The sequence below is a fragment of the Prinia subflava genome, chromosome 5 (assembly GCF_021018805.1).
Source record: "Prinia subflava isolate CZ2003 ecotype Zambia chromosome 5, Cam_Psub_1.2, whole genome shotgun sequence".
Classification (NCBI taxonomy): domain Eukaryota; kingdom Metazoa; phylum Chordata; class Aves; order Passeriformes; family Cisticolidae; genus Prinia; species Prinia subflava.
Window position 1 is genome coordinate 18,461,345 of NC_086251.1, and position 21,628 is coordinate 18,482,972.

A 21,628-nucleotide genomic window follows, 5' to 3' on the forward strand; every position below is an offset into this window, starting at 1 on the left:
TCTGCTTGATCTTTCTTCTGTCCACTTCTTCCCCATAGGAGCAGAAGTGCTTCAAGGTGAGGTATCAGACACGTTGTCACCTTGTCCATCTGTACAGCACAGCAGATCCTTCTCCCACAGCATCTCCAAAAGGTGTTTCTTCCTTTAAACCTGTCCCTCTCTTATAAAGGCATCTGGGAAACATCTGCAAATTTCAGCCCAACTCCGTTGTTCCTTAGAAGTGTCCATCTTCCACACCACAGCTACAAGGACAGATTTCACCCAAGCAGAGGCACTCATCTTTACAACTCTTCACACTGCCCCAGCTCCCCACTGCTGCTTTCCTTCTTACAAAAGTAAAGAAAACCTGGGTTGAACAAGTGAACTTTGCTCCTTTTGTATTCAGATCTGGCACCAGCCACAGATAAGAAACAATGGCCAGTGACTAACATTTTATGTCACCAACTTGTGCCTCGGCTTTTCTTTATGAAGCCTCATTGCCGCAGACAGGAACAACCCGTGGGTCTGAGCAACATCCTCTCCTGCACCTCGCCCACATCTCACTTCCAGCTGTCCTAAGAGACCGTGCCACAGCCTCCACACTCCCTCTCTGGGATGCACTCACCTCAGCAGGCAGGAGAGGCGGCTCCATGGCAGCCGTGTGTATTTGCTTGGCTGCACCCTGCAAATGACTTTAAACAGCTGCCAAGGACTCTCCGTCAACTGTTGCAGAACAGAATTCCTGATGTCCTTCCTTACCCCACTAAACCAGTATCCTGCCTCCAATAATGTCCACCACTACTGGCATCAAAAGCATGCATGAAATACACACACACAGACACAAACACACATACATATATATACATGTCACTCCATGAAAAGCCCAGCTGGCATGTCATGGCATCAATTCATGCTTGCATCCTTCTAAGGAGCTGGACACACTTTCAGTCCCATATTGAGCTTACTGCACTCTGGCCCTACAGAGCTGCACAGCAGTTTTCCAGCTTGGACTGGGGCCATAACCATCCCACCAGCACAAGAAACTCAGGCTAGAAACATGGACCAAGCTGGTCACACCCAAATGCCCAGACCCCAAAACATACCTCTTACTCAGCCATGAAATTCCAGGAGTGGAAAATAGTCATCATCTTCCTGCTCGTTTTGCCAGGAGTTTTATGACTGCCATCAGCCAGGACACAGGATTTAGTAGGACTCACTGCATCCATTCCCCAGGATCCCAGGCTGTTGAGATCACAACCAGAGGAGTCTGGCAGGCAGGACAGAAAGGAGCACTGAAGAGAGATATGCCCATCAGCAGTGCTGCTACTACAGGGCAGATCCTGCCAAAGGGCCTGGCAGCTTCTGTGCTGTGGGGAGGGATGGAATGAGGCGCTATCCACAGAACTGACAGGACACCTCATCTCCACTCCACACACCTGCCATTCCTCATTTCTCCCTCCACACCCTGGCTTCACACACAGGGTAGCAGGGAAAAGCACATTTCTCACAGACTGGGAAGATGGTCACCATCCTGGGGAAAAGCTCTGTCAAAATGCATGTACAATAAAGGAAGGGAAAATGGGAGGATTTTACAGTGACACTGTTCATTTAATTTCAGCCTTGCTGTGGCCAAAGAAAAATCACATTCAGGGTCTGAAAGGCAGGATGAGGGAGTGAGACAGAAGGAGACCTGGTCTACACCCTCAGGATCTTGAAGGTTTTTAAACAACCAGGGAGACTTAGGCTTCTGTTCCTCAAAGCCAGAGAAGCTGAGACGAGCTGCCATTTCTTCACAAGAACAGAGGGACAGTATGATTGCTTTATAAATGACTAAATTACCTGAAAATGCCAGACAGGATAGCTGCCACAAACGGGTACGCATGGTGATAGAGATGTTACGCAAACAAAAATGGTAAATACACATTTTCCTTGCATCCATAACCAACAGTTCAATGCATTCCTGAGTGAGGAAGCCAAACTATGTAGAAAGAACAAGTGAATTTGCCAGTGGGATGACCTGGCTGGAAGAGACACAGCTCTTTAATCAACCCACTCAAGGCTGTCTCAAGAGCAAGGCAGTTGTTACCTTCTATGCATGTGTGATGAAAACAGTTCAAGTCATGATACACCTTTATTTGCAGGGAATGATAGGCCTGCTGAAAAGTTCCTAACGGGAAAGAGCCCTTCAGAGCCACTCCCCCCTAGCATTTTTGCTGACAAGGGAATACAAGCAGCTTTCTTCCACCTCCTTATAGAAGAATGTATCACACCCAAAGAGAGACGCTTTCGGAGGCTGCACTGAAAGTAGCAAATAAAACTCCTTTAACACAGTTGCCTTGAGTTAGGAGAAATAAAACTCCTTAAACGCTCACAAAATGTACCACAAGAAGGACGAACCACCTCAGACTCCAGAGCAAAATGAAGTGTCACACATGGGACACACATCTCAAGTACTCAGAAAAGGCCTTTTCTTATTGATCCCCGAAGCCAGCAGACAGCAGGGAGTGCCAGGACTTTTACCAGGCAACTGGCGGAGTCACTCTCCTCCACTGCAGGAGCCACAGGACAATGAACACAAGCAACGGTTTGGAATGAAACATGCTTTTTGCAGAAATACAGCATATGACCAGAAGTAAATACTGTCCATGAACTCAAAGACATCATCAGCAAACCACAGAGCAAGGATGTGATCTGAGGTGACTTACACGGAGGAGTTCAAAAGCTGCCGCCTCCTCCAGCTCGCAGCTGAAGCTTCCAACAAGGACATCTGACGGAGAAGTGGTGGCACATCAGAGCAGCTGCAGCAAAGCAGAGCCCAGGCCCACCTGTGCAAGGCAGCATTGTGCCTGTGACAGGGACCTGTCACCAGATGTGTCACATAAAGCATAAAGCAGAAGTGATGCTACCCCAGCTTCCAACAATCCAACTCCCCACTGACCAGCTCCCAACAATCCACAGACTGGGAACTGCCTGTCCTAGGCACATAAAATGCTTGAGAGAATATAAATGCACTGGAAGTTCTGCACTGACTGCATTCTCCTCCCTCCACCACAGACAGTCCCTTGGCAGCAATGACAGTCACCCAGGAGGACTGGGATGGACCTTTGTCTGACTGGTAGCATACTAAGAGGCTCTTCAGCCTCCACATTTCCAGCTGGTAAGACCATCCATCACAGCAAAAGCTCCGCTAAGAACCTTGGCAATGGCCATGAAGGAAAGGAAATGTGTTTTCTCAAAAGGGACTTCTTTCAAAATTGTTTGAACAAAACAGCCTCTGGATGGGTGATGCTATTTCAATCAACCCTTGTTCTAGGAGGCACCACATGAACCCTCAGAGAAAGGCAGGAAGCGCTGCAGAAGGACAAAGGAAGCGAAGCAGTGCAGAATTTAAGGGATGCTATAGAGCAGCCCGAAATAAAGACATGTCATTGCTAAAATTCAGCAGGATACTACTGCAACAAGCTGATTACAAAAGCCTTCAGGAAAAGTTAGACTTAAAAAAAAAATACCGCAGTTTATGTTCTTCATGAGAGGACAGGAAGAAGAAGCTACTAGTAAAGATTCCCCATGACAAGCAACACCAGGGCAGCAATAACCCACTGCCATCAGCTCCCCATCTGATGCAGCTTCCAGAAAAAGAACAGAACATCGCCTGGACTGTGCGGTAAACAAGCACTCGCTCTCTCACTCCTCCGCCTCCAAGGGTCCTACAAGCCCAGCATAAAGGCCAACTCTTTATTTGTACAACAGGGAAATCTGACTGAGCAGAAGGCGGATGGGGGTAGTAATCGTTTCACAAGATTTATGGCAACATTCAGAACACCTTTACTAATTCCGCGGGCTGTGCAAAGTTTATGACACCACCCGCAACAGGTTAAAACGCTTCTCCAAGGAAAAAAACAAACCAACAAAGCACACAAGGGTCAAGCCCCTGCGAAGCTGTGCAACGCCACAGGGCGCTGGAGGGGAAGCGAAGCCGGGTGGCCGCGGCCAGGTCCCCACGGGCGGGGGGCGCCGGCACGGACGGAGGGAGCGCCGGGCCCCGCTGCCGCACAGGGGCCGCGCTCCGCCCGGCTCTGCAGTGCTGCCGCCCCAGCCCCTTCCCCGGCCCCGCTCCCCGGGGCCGCCGCGCCCCCGCCTCCCCCGTCCCGCCGGTGCCGCCATTTCGGGCTCTCCGCCTCACCCTGGGCCGCCGCTCCGCGCCGCCGCACGCCCCGACCTGCCGCGCAGCGCGGGAGGCGGGCGGGCACGGGAGGCACCCTCAGGAGGGCGGGAGGAGGCGCGGCCGGCCCGGCCCGCCCCAGCCCGGGCCGCCTCCCCCGGCACTCGGCGGGCCTGGCTCGCCCCTCCAACCGGACTGTGCTGCGGCGCCGTCCGCAACCGGGTCTGCTGAGCCTCACGGTGCCCTTTCCATTGCCGCAGCCAACACGGTACAGCGAATTCCAGCTGGAGCGGCTTATATATATATATATATATATATATATTTTTTTTTTTTTTTTTTTTTTTTTTAAGGCGTCAGACCCGCTTGTTAAAAGTGTTCTCCATGAAACACCCTGTAAATCAGGATCAAGCCCTGACTGGCACATTGTCTCATCCTCCCATTACCTCACTTGAGCCACAGCCCACATAGTTCTGCGCTAAGCAGCAGCCTTGTGCGAGGGATGCTCCCAGGAAAAGACCTGCGCCCTCTCCACAGCAGAGTGGCCTCACACAAAACGTGGTTTTTCAGGAGTGGGATGAAGAGACGAGATTTTGCAGGGAAGGGAAAAGCCAGTTCAGAACCCCCTGGGTGCTTGCCTTAACCTCTCCATGTGCCCAACTCAGAAATCACTCCATCCTTCCCAAGGAGAAAGCTCACTTTAGCTCAGAGCTGCCGGAGAACCCAGTGATCAAACAGAGCCTTGGGGGACCAGCCTGCTTGCACACTGACGGATTTGTTGCAGGGAATTTGTGGCAGAACCTGGAAGCCACAAGAGACACCGGCCCCTGCCCAGGTCCTGGCCCTCCTTGGTGGAGCCCTGGGTAGCTGCCACACTGGGCCACTGCCTTCTTGCCATGTGCCGGGATTTCATGGCCAAACAGGAAAGCACACAATCCCCCCTGCCCCGGCAAATCTGGGTCAGCAAACGGGCCTGGCCAGGCACAATGCTTCCTTGGGCTTGGGAGAACCTGCAGGTAAAGGCGATACACACCACAGGACCCCCACCCCCCAGCCTCTGTTTATTGCTGGAGTAATAGATTTTTTTTTAGTGCAGATACTTGTTTACCTTGAGGAGACTAATTTTACCTGGTCAGGTCTCCTGTGGACTAGTATTTTCAGAAGTAGCACACAGTTACACTTCCATTTGCAGCATCATCTATACGTATACAAACATGCCATGCAGGCTGGAGAGGCTGAAGCCGGGTTATCAGAGCCACGCCAGCCAAAATTTCCATGTGACTCAGCAGCAGCCAGAGAAGTAATGAGCCCCTGCTAACAAAGCTCCAAACTGCCATGGGTCTATTGGCACTGAATGGGGGATTGCCAAGCAGAGCTTTGGAAGCTGTATGATGGGCTGTGAGATACATTTGTAATTCTAGACTAAGTACTTGGTCAATATATATATTTATAGTCTAAGAATCAACAAGTAGAAAGATCATGAAAAGACACAAACAAAAAGAGGTGACAGGACAGAAAATAATGTGTGAGTGAATGCATAATGCCCATAGCAGGAACTCATTAATTGTGTGTAAATGGAAACGGTCTGCTGGAATAAAGAAGGTAGTAGAAAACAGCATCTCAAACCTTTGCAATTCCTGCATTTGTCCTGTGGAAAAGCTTTAAACTTAACACTGTGGATTAATGCTCTCTTTTCAGCCCTATTTTGGCTTTTCAAAGAGATGCTGTCAGCCTAATCCTTTTATGCTTGCCCTTGGCATATTGACGTGAAACAGACAAGTGAAAGCAAAGCAGTGAGCTCCCTTTGCCGGCCTGCAGAGATCTGTGGGATCACGGCTGCTTCTCAGAGCAGCTGGCTCTTTTGCTTTTGCCCCTACACCTGATTGTGTACACAGGTGCACTGTTGCTGTGCCAGGATGGGGCTTCCCAGACTGTAAGAAGAGTACTTCCTTGTGATGTGATTCCAAACTACCTTACAGATTATGTGCAAAAAGTCACTTGTTCACCAAGAGGCTGGAGCCAATATGGTGAAGGTTTAAGCCCCCAGGCAGTCTTATTTTGCACCCTCCCTCATCTCATGCCCCCTCAGGATTATCCTCATTATTTGCATTTATGCTGCAGTTTACAGCAGTCACTTACAAAGGGTGGCTGCTTCCAGAGCTTCCATTTAGAGCCAGGAGAGATTCTGACAAAAAAAGGGGGATGTAGTAAAGTGAAGAACTTTTTGGAAATTCTGGTCCCATTTAGGTCTGATATCAGGTTTAAAAACTAGCAACATGCCCCTTTAGACTGTGTCTGGGTCTTCCAACAGGACATTTAATTATTGTGGTGTGAGACAACAAAAGACCTTCCAGTAATAAACCCCACCCTGCTGCTTACCGTTTTCCAAGCTCAGCCTGCTCAAATTCTGTGCTGTTTTCTCCTCCTTGAAACAAAAATCCCCTCTTTTTTGCCTACAAAAACTATATGTTACAATGAACTACTTGTGCTATCAGTTTCTAGGAGGGGAAATGAGTAATAATTTGTTTGGTCAAAACTGCAGAGTGATTAGTTCTGTAATGCGTGAACATCCAGCTGGAGCCATGCCAGGGCACAAGGATTAAAAGCAACCAAATTCCTAACTCTAGTGAAAAGGATGCATGGGACATTATGAAATAAAGATTTAGTTCTATGAATACAGGCAACAAGGTGAGGACCTGTTCCCTCTGAAAGCACTACACCCCCAGACACTGGGGAAGTGTCTTCACTTTTTCTCCTCCGTGCTCTGCCTTCCCTAATCAGCTGGACTCTGGCTGCTTAAAGGAGGTGAAAAAAGAATGGAGATGAATTTCTCCTGAGCTGCCTCCAAGACATGGGCTCCTGGTTAACTGTCTCCCTGCTTGTGACACGCCCTGTGTACCACCATGGGGGACAGGCCACTTCCTGAGCAGTGAGAAGGCAACATCACACTAGGATCAGTGATTGAAGATGGCAGGAAGAATCTCCTGCAGCACCTAAAAAAAAAATCATCTCAACCACTTGTAAGACAGCGTTTCTTTATTGCCTGTACTATTTGCACACTAAGAGAACATACTTAAGGTTGTACATTAAAAGAACCGGATGGTTCCTGCCATTGCAGTATGACAGCACTGATAAAGGTAACACACAGAACCAGCCCATATTCGTGTGTCAGCTGTATTTCACACCTCTGTCTCGGGTGTGCTGTGTACAGAGCGTGGGAGGCACATGTTCAGAACACCTCAGCATGGATTTCCCTTCCCAAACATCGCTTCCTGCAAACTCCAGCAGCTCCCCTGGCAGCACTGCTGGTCTTACTCCAGGCTCCACACCAGATACCCTGTTTCCTTCTGGACCTATTGTAGCTTCTGATTCCCACTCTCTGGAAGGCATTAGAGCTGTTGAACAGTGTGAGCCACAGCCAGCCAACAGTAAGGACTGAGCAGGATCTTACTACTTTGAGCACTTCCTTTTACTCAGAAATCCTGCTCTTTCCAGAGAAAAACTTCCTCTCTCCTATCAGAAGTTAAAGGGCACCGGGAGGAACCATGGAAATTCTTTGTAATACTGATGGACTTTAAGTGACTCAGAGTACTTTTCCTGCATGGGATATTCCCAGGGAAACTTGTGCAATAAACAGACATTCAGAGTAACCACCTCATCCCAAGAGAGGAAAGACCATGGACAAGTACAGGCCCTCCCTATGCCACAAGGTTTGGGGGCTGTGTCACAGCTGCAGTATCACATCTTGTGCCTAAAACATCAGAGACACATACAGAAACAGCCTCCAAGACAAAAGGGGAAAGGGCACTAACAAAAATCTCACTTAATCCCACGGCTTTGAGAGCCACTGAGCTGCAAACCAGAAAGCATCTCATCCATGCCCAGGCAGCGCAGCAGCTTTGCTGACAGGAGCACTTTTGGGGGAGTTTCTACCTCTGCCCATGCTTCGCCCTGCCCTTCAGTGACAAGAAGGCCCCTTCCCAATGGGATCAGATTCAGTGTGGCTCTTTCTCAGGCCCCTCACCAGTAAAGCTCAAGGTCCCTGCAAGAGAAAAAGGTCCATTTCACACAGGCAGCTGCCTTGTGCTTCCAGCCCAGGTGCATTTGAAAGCACTCTGGTGGGATCTTTCAGGACTGCGGGTAAGGCAGTTCCAAGATGCTGGAGAGTCTTCAGGAATGGATAAGAGAATGGGAGGGAAAAGGCAGCATTCAGCCTTAAAACAGGCTATATATGGCTCCCCTGGTTTGTGCAGCACAGCTCCTGCAGTGGGCTATGAATCAGCAGCACATGCCAGCGCCTGCAGGTCCCAGGGCAACTGCTCTGTGTTCTGTAAACACACACTAGGACAGTGAAAAGGTCCATGAGGGTGACAAAGCAATGAAAGCCATTGGGATGGCTCGTCCTATCAGTTCATACTATAGTCACACATGGAATCTGTTAACTACAATATTGACAAGTCCAACCAAATGCTGCAGTAAATCCAGGGCCCGATCCAGATCTTGCAGGAAGTGGTGGAAGCATTCTCACTCACCACAGTGGGCTCTCAGCTCAGCACTGCTGCTGCAAAACCAAGAGGAGATGCTTCTCTCTGAGACAGATGGATCACGACTTGGAGCTAGCCCAAATTTAAAATAATTTCTTTCTCTCTTACACAGAAATTCTATTTAATACAGACCCACTGTGTCCTCTGCTCTCTGCTGCTAGGCCACTTCTTTACCAGAAAGAACAGGAACAAGACAAGGTTCCTTTACAGGGAACCAACCTCTCCAGAGAGAAGGCCCAGTCTGTGCTGCTAGCAAAGACCAGCCAAATTCTCCCAAAGAAGCAGAGGCCTCTGGAGACCAGGGCTACATGCAGACTTGGGAAGTAGAACAGTGCAGATAATATGCACATTTTGGCCTGATTTATGCCTCAAAATTCACAGACTGGGAAAAGCTGCACCTTCCTCAAATCTCTAGAGAGCTGATACCATCAAATTCAGCTTGTTTGAAAGGAACCCCCAGCTTCATGACACAGCATTGGTACGTGCCTCTTGCTGACACATTGGTGTGCTTTACGTGCAGCACCCTTTCCTCCTGCTGATATCCTCCAGCTGCAGGGCATTCTCCCTCTGCCTGTCTTCTTGTGCTGTCAGCAACCTGGAAAGAACAGCACAGGTCAAGAACACAACCTGGTTACTGAGATCTTCCTGCCAAGGCATTTGCCTCTGCCCTCTGCTCTCCATCAGCCATTTAGAATTCACATTTAGGATTGCAAGAAGTGACAGGCCCAAAGACTGGACTTCTCTGGAGGCTGGGCTAGATAAACCACACACAGAGAATGAATTCCCAGGGAACAGGGAAAGAAACTGGACACACTCAAGAGGGAGTACCATGGTTTAGTAATCTGAGCACCAGTGTGAGTGGCCTGTGCCTTATTCCCAAGATCCCCCAAGATGTCAGAATCCTGGGTTGTTTGCTCCACCTGTCTGGGCCATCTTGGGCAGTGGCATGGTAATAAAGCATGCTGAAGGCACGTGCTATGGGAGATGTGATTCACCTAGCTGATAAGTAAATCCTCCCAGTTAATGAACAGCTAACTCCTGCTGTGGCTTTAACAGAGATGATACAGGAGGAGGTGAAGAGATAAAAGAAAACAAAAGGATAGTTTTCTTGTGAGATTTGAAATACTTTTTTTTTTCCAAAACTACCCATTTGGGTTTTCTTAAACTAAAAGTTTTAGAGCAAATTTCTTTCAGCTGAATTGTATCTTATCTCCTTTTAAAACCATTGCCACTGAAATATCTCAGTCTGTACAGTGCTTATTAAGACAGGGAAAAAAGAACCCCTAGAGCTACATGAAGACTTCAAACTGAAAACACCAGCTTAAAATCTGAGACAATGTTCAAGGTTTTGGTGACTAAATATTGAAATTAAACTCCTAATCTTGGAACAGCCAATCTACCAGGTGAAGCTATGTGTGCTAAGAGTCCAGTCAACACTTGGTGCTCTCCAGGTACAAAAGATAAGAACCTGGAGTCGTGTCTCTTTTGGGATGTGACAGAAAGTCAAACCCCCCTCTTCTTGCCCATTCCCCAGGAGAGCCCACATCAGTCACCTCCAGCTGGGGAAGCATCCCAGGGTGGCTCCTCCTGATCACTGACCTGGCCATGTGCAGCATGGGCTCCATGATGTTGTATCCAGTCATGGCGCTGCACTCGTAGAACACAGCCCTGTACTCCTGCCAGAGAGCACAGCAAGCAGCACGGTGACTGCCAGCTCTCCTCCATGGCCACTCACCCCCAGCCGTGGGAGCTGGCCCACCCTCACCCCCAGGAACCACTGGAGTCTGCAGGGTGGCTGCTGCCCTGCTGGGGTGCACACCCTGCTCACCAGCCCAGGAGGAGGAGATGCTTTTTCAGCACTGGGGGCCAAGCCAGACTGTCCAAAAGGCAGCACTGGGGGAGTTGTTTGGGAAGAGTAAACCTGCCCATGGTACTTTGATTCCCTTTTTGTTGTGAGTCCAGAAGGCAGGAAACACCTTTGAAACCCTGTCTCCCCCCGCCCAGGGGCCAAGGTGCCAGCAGGCAGGCAGACAAGGGAGTGAGGAAAGAGGCAGGATGATGTTGCATTAGGGAGCCCTCAAATGGGAAATTAGCCATGCATGCTCCCCTCAGAAAGACTAATGAGGCATCAAGCCCCAAGAGAAATACGTGAGCCTGCTCAAGGGCCATTGTCTGCCACATAGAGGCCACCACCTGACACTCCCATGTACCAGAGGGAGCTGGGTGCATGTCCACATTGGAGAAACGGGGTGGGAGGGACAGGGAAGGTACCATACTGGAAAATGGCTCCAAGAAGGGCTTTCTGCCAGCCAGACTGCTCTGCTCACAGCTGGAGGGTGGCAGCAGAGCAGGTCAAGCAGCAGAGCACTGAGTCACACCTTTGCCAGCCTTTCTCCCTCCGCCTTGGGCACATTCTGGGTCTCTCTCTGCACAGCATCCAATTTATTTCCAAGCAGAAAGACCACAGCTCCGTCCTCTATACCTTCCTGCAAAAGAAATAAAGACCCCTAGAGACCCAGCCACTCGGAGGAGATCCTTCCAGCACAAGCAAACAAGACCCTCAGTGGCAGCAGGATCAGGCCCAGTAGAGCATTAAAGGGCCATTCGTTCAACAGTCCCACAGATTTGTGAAAGGAAGCTTGAGTTACGGAAACATTCCAAATGTTTGGTATGTTGAGCTGGATGGTGAGAGAGGGGAGACAGGACATAAATGCCTCTCAGCAAAATAAGAAGCCTAAAGAAAAGCAGCTTGCCCCATAGGCATTTTAGAATTTGTGATTTGGGAGATCTTCTCAGTAAGTTCAGTAATTTTTGTATGTGCAGTACTGTGTCTAATGTGCTGTCCTAAACTCAGCAACCCCTTGCTGAAAATCCACTGGCTGAGCACATTAAGCAACCTTCACCCCCTGTAAGCTGTCTCTGTAGGAACTGTTATTCCTAGGCAATTCCTGGAGCCCCTTCCCTCTGCTCAAACTCTCTACAGTTCCACTGGCTCACTAGAACATGGTCAGAGTAAGAACAGGGCTCAAAGTTATTTACACACTCAAGTGCCCTGGATGACATAAAGAACCTAAACAGCTTCAAAACTAAATAAATACACAGATGGGGAGAGGAAAAGAAGAGAAAGATTAAAATATACAGATTTTATGTGGTTTGATTTTCCGTGTGCTCTGTGTGTTTAACCTTCCTCCTGAAAGGAACCTGATTTTCAGAGGTTAGTTTTGAAGATCTTAACCTCTGATCTTTTAGAGTCCAAAGACATAAGTGTTTTTTTCCCCCAACAGCCTTGTGGAAATTAACAACGTTAGAATCCTACAACCTATACTTACTCATTCCACTGAGATATTGGTTTTTTGAGACTCGGCACAACCAAAACAAAACTGCCCTTGAAAATTTCCCTTCACCTCCTGATCATCTACACACAACTAATTTAAATTGTAAAGAGAGGTATTTTTGTATCCCCAAGAAGATATAAGCCACAGATAAATACTTTTAGTGAGTGTTTGGAAATAAAAGACAGACAGAAACCCAACAGCATTAATACATCGTTACCAAATTTTAAAATATAAAAGGAAATAAAAAGGACCAGCTCCCTGCTTATGCATAGGCCAGACACCAGGAGATACAGAAACAGCCCTCCCTGATTTAATGGGCTACCACTGGCTGTGTTACCTTCAACACAAAACCTCTGGTTCCAAACTGACCACCATGGGGATCTGCTTTGGGAATTCAGCTTCACCAGCTCAACAGGACTTCCTGGGGCACTGAAAGGTGTCGCTTCCAGCCTGTTGGAGCTGGTGTGGAGCAGGGGGGCAGCAGCACTGCAGCTCTCACCTGGACGCTGCTCATCCAGTTGCGCACGGCCAGGAAGGAGCCCTCGGCCGTCACGTCGTACATCACCAGGATGCCGTCGGCCCTCCGGAAGTACTGCTTGGTGATGCTGCGAAACCTGCGCCCGGACAAAACCAAAGGCACTCACAACCCCGGCCCTGCAACGGGCACCAACGGGGAGGGATTATCTGCGTGTTGGACAGGCTCTCTGCAAGGCCCTGTGCAGGATGTGTCCCTCAGCGTGGTGTCCACACACAGGTGACAGATCCTGCACTTTGAGACAGGCCAGGCAGCCGTGGGTAAGCAGGAATCTTGCCAAATGCGTGGTGCTGAGAAAGTAAGAAAGATGACCTTTGCAGGTCAGGAAGAAGGAAGCAGGAGAACCTCTTTGGGTGGGATAGGAAAAAGTAATTTCCTATTAAAAGGGAAACTGATGGAGAAAACATGATCTTTCTCTATAGTCTGGAAGAATCTGCGGACTAAGCTGTACCACAGTGCAAACTAGGCATGCATAATGTCTGCCCCAGGGCTGCCAAAACAGCAATTAAAAACTCAGCATCAGTACAGTCTGCTTCCACTATTGAATCTATAAACCAATGGCATTATACATAAAAAATCAGGAGCTAGATACAATTTCCAGGAAAAACTCCTGCCAGACATCTACTTTTTGCTGTCTGTACCATTTAAAACCACAGGCTTTTATTTTGTGAATAAATTCCAACCAAAGCCAACCAAACAAACAAAAAAACAAAGCAGACGAACCGACCAACACAAGAAACCCTTGGAATCTGTAAGCACTTTGTGACAGAGCCATGATATAACCACACTGATTGCAAACTGATGGAATTAACAATATAATTTGGGAATTAATAAATGAAACAAAGGTCCTGAGACCTCGCTAGAGACCTGTGTATTTCAGCCCTGCACAGGATAACAAACTCTCCTCTTATGAGCCAAGAAAACCTACAGCTCTTACCCTCCTGCACTCTTCAGATAGTTGCCTGAAGCCTGTTCTTTCTCACTACAGTAAGGACACGATATTCTGGCACCTACCCAGCTGAGAAACGACAGACTGTATCTTTGGCAATCAAGGTGTACCTCTGGAACTGCCAGCCAGGCAGGATGCTCCAGAAGGAACATCAAAGGCAGCATGCATCAGTCCCAGGGAAGTCACCAAGAAGTTCTCCTTGCATGCTCCAAGGAGTTCTTCTATCTCTTCCTTAGCATATTTAAAGTTGGACGCCTCTAGTTTAGAAGTAATTAATATTCTTCCACAAGAAGAGGAGGCTTTTGCTTCTTCCCAGGTCTCCTATTTGGTATCAGCACTGAGCCAAGCTCTCTCCTGTGGGTACACGTCTAAGACCGGCTAGTGCTGCAGGGGCCTGTGCTAAAGGTCCTTCTGCAGAGAAAATATCTTGAATTTGGCCTCTAATGAAATCTGGCCTCAATAAGATGTCACATTTTATGTCATAGCAACTCCCCTTACTGCTCAGTTTCAGCACTGAAATAACCACAGGAGTCCCCTCAGAAACAATTATTTCTTCACATGAAGCTTAATTTTGGAAGAGTTGCTTTTCAATAAATACCCCTACTTTGTACATTCCCATCAGCTCTGCATGGTCTAGAGACAGACAGCATCATTGGCACAGTTTAGGATTAGAATATTCCCATGACCTTGGCTGCCCCCTGAAGGCCTGCCCTCATAACATATTTAGCTCAAAATACCCAGTGCTTATTTTTGTCAGGCCCTTGAGGTTCATGGTCCCTGTGAAATAGCTCTTCATCTTAAGCTTTGAATTATATCCTAAATGTCATTTACATGGGCTTTCCTTCATATCTAGCGGCAGATGAGAGTCAAATGTGTCCTCTACTACTCTGATCCTCACCAACACTGCTGGTAACATGTAGAGATATCCTGTGCTTTTGAAACTAGAGGCCTTCAAATGGGGAATGTGTTCACTGTCACAAAAAGCTGCACAATCCCTCTACCAGGCATTATCACTTCCACAAGTCTGTCAGCAGAAGGGACAGTGAAAGGGGCCAGTAACCTCACTGACAGAGTCGGCAGGGTACCCAGCAGGGTAGTTCAAATCACCTTCCCCAAAGGTCATGCTAACTCAGCTGGCTTTGACAACTGGATCAGATCTGGGAAGGTTCACAGTCCTTTCCCCCTTTGAACCCCATGAAGTACATCTGTGGACAGACTGCTTGGAGCCACGAGCATGCAGGTCAGACACATGGAAAACTACTTTTCTGTCAACCCTTAGAGCTATCTCCCCTTTGACTACTTCACAGTCACAGCTTCTAGAAATCTCTGGAACAGATCTTTGCTGCAGGTTCAGCACTGGAACAGCTGTTATGACCTGTCTGGCCCTTCTGAAGCTTTTCCCAGGGACAGAAACCAGCTGCATGCAGTCTTTCCTCCACTGAGCCTGGCAGAAATGGCTTACCTCTCCTGTCCAGCTGTATCCCACAGCTGTAAGGCAACCTGGGTGTCATCCACCATTAGACTCTTCACCTGGTAATCGATACCTGTGGGGAAGGGGACAATGATTATGAGGTAGGATGGGGAGACATGGCCACACCAACTCCGTTTAGTTCAGGGAAATTGCAAGATTGATCCAATACTGGGAGAGGGAGCATCTTTACCTCCTGCTGAGCTATAATACAGGCAAAAAAGCATTTGCCCAGGCTGACTTTCCCACCTTCCTCATCCAGATGAGCCAGGCACCCTATTACTTACCAATGGTTGCATTGAGCTCAGGCAGGAACCTGTCATAGCAGAAGCGGTGGATGAAGGAACTCTTCCCAACCCCGGAATTCCCTACAAACACCACTTTAAAGATGCGATCTGGGGAACAGCTGGCTGGTTCCAGCGCTTGGAGCTACAATGGAAAAAAGACATGAGGTTTTGAAGAGCCCAGCTGCAGACAGTGCTTTGATTTAGAAATTGGACCCCTGCCCTGCAAATCTGTGGAGCTGGAGTTTGATGGGAAGAGAGTTAGACACCCTCAAGTCCCTAGCAGGTAGCAGGGGTTTGAGGAATAAGCTCAGGTAACTGCACTCACCCTGGTTTCGGTGCCAACAGGCCGGGCTCGAGGAGGCAGCAGAGCAGCATCCAAGCCATCTGCATTTCTTCTGCAGTCAGAGTCACCCTTCAAAGCCATCTTAAACCACTCAGGATCTGCTGCCAAGGGCCATCTCTCCTCATCTCTGCTGTTCTCTCCAAAGTTTGTGCTGCCTCCTTCGCCTGTCTTCATCCATGCCCCGTTGCCTGGCAAGTATTTACAGTTCTTTCTGCTGGGTTCTTCCACTGCCACATCCACTGGGAAGGTGAAGGGGAGGTCCACAGAGGCCAGTTGTCTGTATTAAAGTCCACAGGCAGCACAGACAGGGTGGGAGGGGAAGAAGGAGGTTGCAAATTCCCAACCAACCAATGCAATCCAATCAGTGTATACACAGCTCTCACAGGAACTCTATATTCTCTCCCCACACTCCCTGTGACTAAGGCACCTGTGGCTCCCCTAGGAAAGAGACACTTCACCAGAGCTGTGCTGTACTCATATGTGCTGACAAAGATTTCATTACTTTTAATAAAAATTGCCATTTTGGTTTTTCAAGAATTCTTGGCCTACCGCTTCCCCCAGTATTGAAAAAATGAGCTAAAACATACAAAAAAAGAGCCCCTTTTAAAACAAGCAATAATTAACCCTGTATTTTTGTTACTAAATACCATACAAAAAGAAATAACAGACTGTGCCCACACAAGAACAGGCTGATGCACTGGGGGTAGAGCTGATGTGGTAGTTGGTGGAACAACCTTCTAAAGAACACCTAAAATAACCAATTTAAACTACTGGAATCACTGCTGAGGAGCAAGGCAGCATCATTGGTTTTCTATGGTTAAAGAACTAGACAAGGAATGAGAAGACCTAGAATTAAGCTGAAGATATTTATCCACCACAGATATCTCCCTTGCTGTCACTGGTCAGCACACTGCATTTGGAATCCAATTAGTACCAGAGAGTACTGCAGTCAGTCTCTTCAGAAGCAGGACATCCCACCCCTGCTCTGCAACATTCTTCTCTTCCTATTACTGCTGAAATCCAGACAAGTCTTCTTTCTCACTCCAGCAAGTACGCTTCATCTGTGTTGCAAAACTCACCTGCTGCCTTGCCTACACTTTTTCCTATGAAAGGAAGCTCACATTCCTGGTTGCCCTCCCTGCATTTGCCCCAGCTGCCAGTCCAGAGCCAGGCCAGCTGGAACTTCTCCCTCCTGAAAATGGACACATACTCTCAGGCTCTGGGAAATGGTGCCCATGTCCCAGGGCTGGCAAAATCACACAATGAGGGGTCTCAAGACCCTCTTTAGAGGGAGCAAAGGGACAAACACAGAACTCTGAACAGTGACCCCAGATCTAATGGATTTCTTTTCAAGTTTCTCAAGCCATGTGGTGTGACACAGCAGTGGGACAGAGACAGGGCCAACAATTACTTCTCCCCTTCTCTCATCACCTTCATTGCCAAACTCCTCCAGCTGTTAAGCCCTTCCAGGAGGTTTATTTCTGTAGCAGCTAGAAAGACCTTTGCAAGAAATAACTGGGGAGGAAGACAGGAGAACTTGGTTATCTGATTCAATGTGCCAGTCACACAACCACAAAAGAGTTCTGCCTCAGACCTCACCAGGCAACGTCCCACCCTGGGCTCAAGAATCAGCCCTCCTCCACAGTCTACCTGGTTTTCTTTAAGTCCACAAGCCAAGGAGCCTTGAGCTAAGTCCTCAAATACCAGAACTGCAAGCATTAAGGGTGAGCTGAAGCTGGAAGGAACTGAGCCCAGACCTATGTCTCTGGCTGGCACCAGGAGAAACTGAGGAACAACAGAACTGTCTGCAGAGACCTGGTAAGAAACAGGGGAGTGTGCTGCCTTTAAAACTTGTTTGGGGCCAGCAGTTGCAGATGAGATCCAGCTCCAAGCCAGGTCACTGTATATCCTGCATGTAGAGTGGAAAAAAAAGAAAAGGTCTTGGCTACACAGATGTGATGCCTGCCCTGGCTGAAGGGAGGCCTGGTGTGCCAGGTGAGCATCTGCATAGGTGTAGAGGGAGATAAGCAGGATGAATCCACCTGGAGCCAGGCCCTCTCCTTGAGGCTTTCAGCTGCCAGAAAGAACCCAACCTTTGTGGAATTTCTGCCCTCCCCATGCCCCAGGGATATGGACTCTGGCATGAGGCACCAGTGGACAGGATTTGTGCCTGAGGATGAACTGGCCCACTTGGGAGCTGATCCAGTAATTTCAACAGAGCTGTCTGACTCAGACAGAGGCAGCCCTTGTGACTCCCATCCCATTAACAGTCCCAGACCTTCTGGTGATATTTAGACTTGCTCCCCCACTGCTGCAGGCAGAAGCATCAGCAAGTCTACCTCCCTGTGGAAATTAGTGAACAGTATCCTCAGCTTCATGCTGAGCCAACACCACCTGATGCCAAGAGACAGCCAGAGCCACAGAAAAGCTGCACCTCACCACACTCCAAAACCAGCCAGCACCAAGGTGGGAGAACCAGACACAGGACACAGCTTGACAGACAGGGTACTGCAGTGGGCACAGACTAACACCATGGACACGACACAGACACCCATCTAACCGTTTGACAGGCTTGTCCTCCAGCAGGTAACTGCCTAGCACTGACCCTTTCTTCAACAGGGGCTTTTTGTTCTGAGGCACCTGGAAGTTGAAAAGAGAAGGAATGAAGAAAGTGATTACAGCCCCAGTTTTATCACTCCCCACCTCTGTAGAGCACTTTGGGGAGGTAAGGCTGGAGCCCTGGCAGCCCCACACCGTGCAGTGGTACTGCCTCACTGGAAGGCTCAAAGAGGTGAGCACAGGGCTTGCTTTTCCCTGTTCAAATAATTTAACTCCTGCAAGAAGCCATCGCTGTTGCTGCTTTCTCCTTCACTTTAAAATCCATCAAAGTGGTGATGTCCCAAATGAGTTCCTCCTCTAGCTAGCCAGTCTTTATTTCTGTGGCTTGTTCTCCATTTGGTCTCACAGCTGAATCTCTCATTCCTCACCTGCCTCTTTCTCATGCTGATGTTTTGTGGGGCAGACCAATTGCCCCCTTCCTCAGAAGACACCAGTACCCTTCCTCGACCTGTACTCACCTAGAGCTGCACATGAACCACAGGAAAAGGAGGAGGCAGCTCAGGAAAGGAAGGAGGCAGCTCTACAAAGGGCTCTGCTTTACACCAACATCCCTCTCCACGCTTTCCTCCTGCTTACCACAGACTGAACACTTCCTACAGCCAGTATTTACCAGCTCCTCAGAGAAGGAGAAAGTGGGGCAACATCTCTCCCAACCCTCTTCCCCCCACACAGCAGCTTTGCCATTCCCAACAGAGTCAATGCTCTGGCCACACACACAAAATGGGAAGTGAGAGAGCATGGAAAGGTGCCCATCACATCAGCACTGGGGAAAGGGAGATGTATTCCATCTGCAAATCTGAAGACATCTAACACGTCCTTACAAGTTATTTCTGGGGGAAAGGTAGAAGAAGAAGGGTTTGCAGTCTACCAGATCTGCCTCTCACAGCAGTTTTGAACTGACAAAACACCTGCAGGCAGCTCTGGACAGGCCTTCTTTCGTGCTTCCCACAGCCTGGAGAACTACAAAGATTATTTCTTCAATAATCCTTATTGCAGGCTTATTTTAAAAGGCAAAAAAAATTAAGAAGCTGTTTTTAACAGAACGGAGGTGGTCAGAACTCCCAGAACACCTTTACTGCAATGCAGTGTAACAAAAGGAGACTCTCTGGAGTCCACAGAGGGCCTGACCCAACTAGGAGCTTTGGAGGGAAAGAACAAAACATTTTTTACATATAAAACTGATGTTCAAGAGAATCTCCAGCCACAGAAACAATCCAGCACTGAGATCTGTGGAACACAGATCTTCCAAGGAAAATGACCCCAGGTGTACAACACTCCAGTCAACACAGCCAGGCCGTGGTACAGACAATCCAGCAGGGACAGAAGGGGAATTTTTCACTGTTTGAGCACCTTCACTCGAGGGCACCCTCTAGCCACACAGAAAGAAGGAAATTGTGTTACAGGCCACTGGAGCTGAGTCACAACCCTCAAGTCACCTGTGGAGCACAAGGACTCCCCACACAATCTGCTCTGCCACCACCTTACCTGGAGAGAGAACAGCCTGCAGAGCACGTACTTGGGTAAGAAAGGAGGGACAATGGGGCATGTTTTGCCATTGGTTCTGCCATGGTTTATTGCCCTGCCAGGTTTTTGAAACATTTGGCTTTTCACCAGGATGACAAAGGGACAAATGAGACATCACGGCGGTGTAACACATGATGACAAGGATTCCACAACAGCACATGTACAAGCATTTTGGATGGGAAAGATTATGGTTTACCAGTGAAATAAAAATACATGTCAAGTGTAGTCAAAGTACCAAAACACTTCTCATAATGAACAGATATGAAATTTGCTCTGTCAACATAAAGCATGCAAGCATAACTCCATAGCTAGATGGGTCATGGGTGTGAAACTGAACCTGCAACCCCTGGGTCTTAAAAATACCCATCAGTAGTTTGCACACAGACAGAAATAGCCACATATTGGTATCTGTGACCCAGCCTCTCTTGCCTGGGACAAGAGAGTGCCCCACAGTGCAGCAGGGCCAGGGTCTGCCCATCTTGGCAAGGCCAGAAACTCTTATGAAGAGCAAGATATTAGGCTGGGAACTGAGAAGAGCAAAGGAGCAGTGACTGAGTTGCTAACAGCCACATACAGCCCAACTCCTCCTTCCAACCACTTCAAAATCTCTGCTATGAAAGAACCTCACCACACCTTCATTTCATGGAAATAACTCTTCCCAGCACTAAGAGAGGGTATTAAGGCCTTGGGTTTCTTTTTAGCCTGTAAAAGCACTGATAGTCTCTGGAAGAGAGTGTGTTGCACACTAGGGATCCCCATCAGAAGGCTGGACTCTCCTTTTTGCTTCTGCAGGGAAGTACTGCCATTTTCTCTCCCTCTTACTGAGAGAGAGGCTGGGGAGCAGATCTTCTGCAGGTATATAATGACAGCAGCACCTCTGCAAACCCTTGGAGCCCTGCTTCCCTACAGACTGAAACAAGAGCAGCCAAAGGGAAAAATCTTACTCTGGTACAGGCTTCAACTGCCCAGCAAGACACAGCCTTGCCAGACGAGCAATGGTGGTAGGAGGAGTTCACCCTGTGCCTCACTCCCCACTGCGACTGCTGGGAGAAGGGAGAAAGCAGCCCCTCTGTGCTGTGACTCTCTCTTGGGTCCACCTGCAGCAGCAGGTCTTAGCAGGGGAGCAGCAGAAGAGGAGAAGCAGACAAGCCTTGCACCCACAGAGGTACATACCTGAGCTGTGGTCTCCACAGGCCACCCACCCACAGGAACCCAGAGGCTGATGAAGCACAACACATGGAAAGAGGAGAAGAAACCATTTTCTTTGCCTGCTTGCACTGGACTCTACTACAGAGAGTGCCTGCATTTTATTTATCCCTTTTCCAAGAGGGAGCAGGAAGCTCTGGTGTACGTCCACATAGCAGCTTTAAAAATGAAGATTGAAGAAAAAAATCTTCCCGATTTTAGAAACACACATACCCCACCTCTATCCAAAATTGTTTTGACATTATTTTATACAGCTCTCCACCTGGAGAACTCCAACCTCCGGATTGAGCAGGGCATTTTGTCTCCTGTATGGGCACAATCCCTGCGTTCCTTCCAGGACTCTCTACACACCAGTCAGAAAGGCTCCTGCAGCCTATCACTGCCTATCACTGCAAGTCACCTCCTTCCACATCTTCAGGTGGGGCATGATGGCAGAGCAGGCAAAGACATGGTGGCAGGGATGTGTCCAAGAGGGCAGAGCAGCTGTGCAAGCCACATTTGGGAATACACAAACTTTTTAATGAAAAAATAATAAGAATTAATAATAGACCACATATCTGTGCTTATCTTGGCGACTGGGAAAGGCCAGAGATTGACAGTTCCAGATGAGAGAGATCCTGCTTTCTGCTAGTTCTCTGACACAAGGCTCACTGCTACACCCAGCAGAGTTCAGAGGAATG

General features: G+C 48.5%; 2 protein-coding genes across 5 annotated transcripts in view; both read right to left on the reverse strand.

Moving 5' to 3' along the window:
• Window positions 1-4,369, reverse strand: part of CD151 (CD151 molecule (Raph blood group)) — a 31,887-nt gene extending 27,518 nt beyond the window's left edge. The window contains exon 1 of one of the 4 annotated variants that reach the window (XM_063398249.1): window positions 4,163-4,369. The gene's annotated coding sequence lies outside the window, so the exon portion shown is untranslated. The remainder of the gene's footprint in view (window positions 1-4,162) is intronic. The other 3 variants (XM_063398248.1, XM_063398246.1, XM_063398250.1) reach the window with 3 other exon arrangements.
• A 2,765-nt stretch (window positions 4,370-7,134) lies between these two features.
• Window positions 7,135-21,628, reverse strand: part of CRACR2B (calcium release activated channel regulator 2B) — a 29,043-nt gene continuing 14,549 nt past the window's right edge. Inside the window, exons 11-18 of the mRNA XM_063398251.1 lie at window positions 18,160-18,239; window positions 15,582-15,876; window positions 15,257-15,398; window positions 14,964-15,045; window positions 12,517-12,631; window positions 11,061-11,168; window positions 10,282-10,358; window positions 7,135-9,277 (exon numbers count right to left, since the gene is read on the reverse strand). Of these exons, the coding sequence (XP_063254321.1) occupies window positions 9,193-9,277; window positions 10,282-10,358; window positions 11,061-11,168; window positions 12,517-12,631; window positions 14,964-15,045; window positions 15,257-15,398; window positions 15,582-15,876; window positions 18,160-18,239 (984 nt within the window). The 3' untranslated portion in view covers window positions 7,135-9,192. The remainder of the gene's footprint in view (window positions 9,278-10,281; window positions 10,359-11,060; window positions 11,169-12,516; window positions 12,632-14,963; window positions 15,046-15,256; window positions 15,399-15,581; window positions 15,877-18,159; window positions 18,240-21,628) is intronic.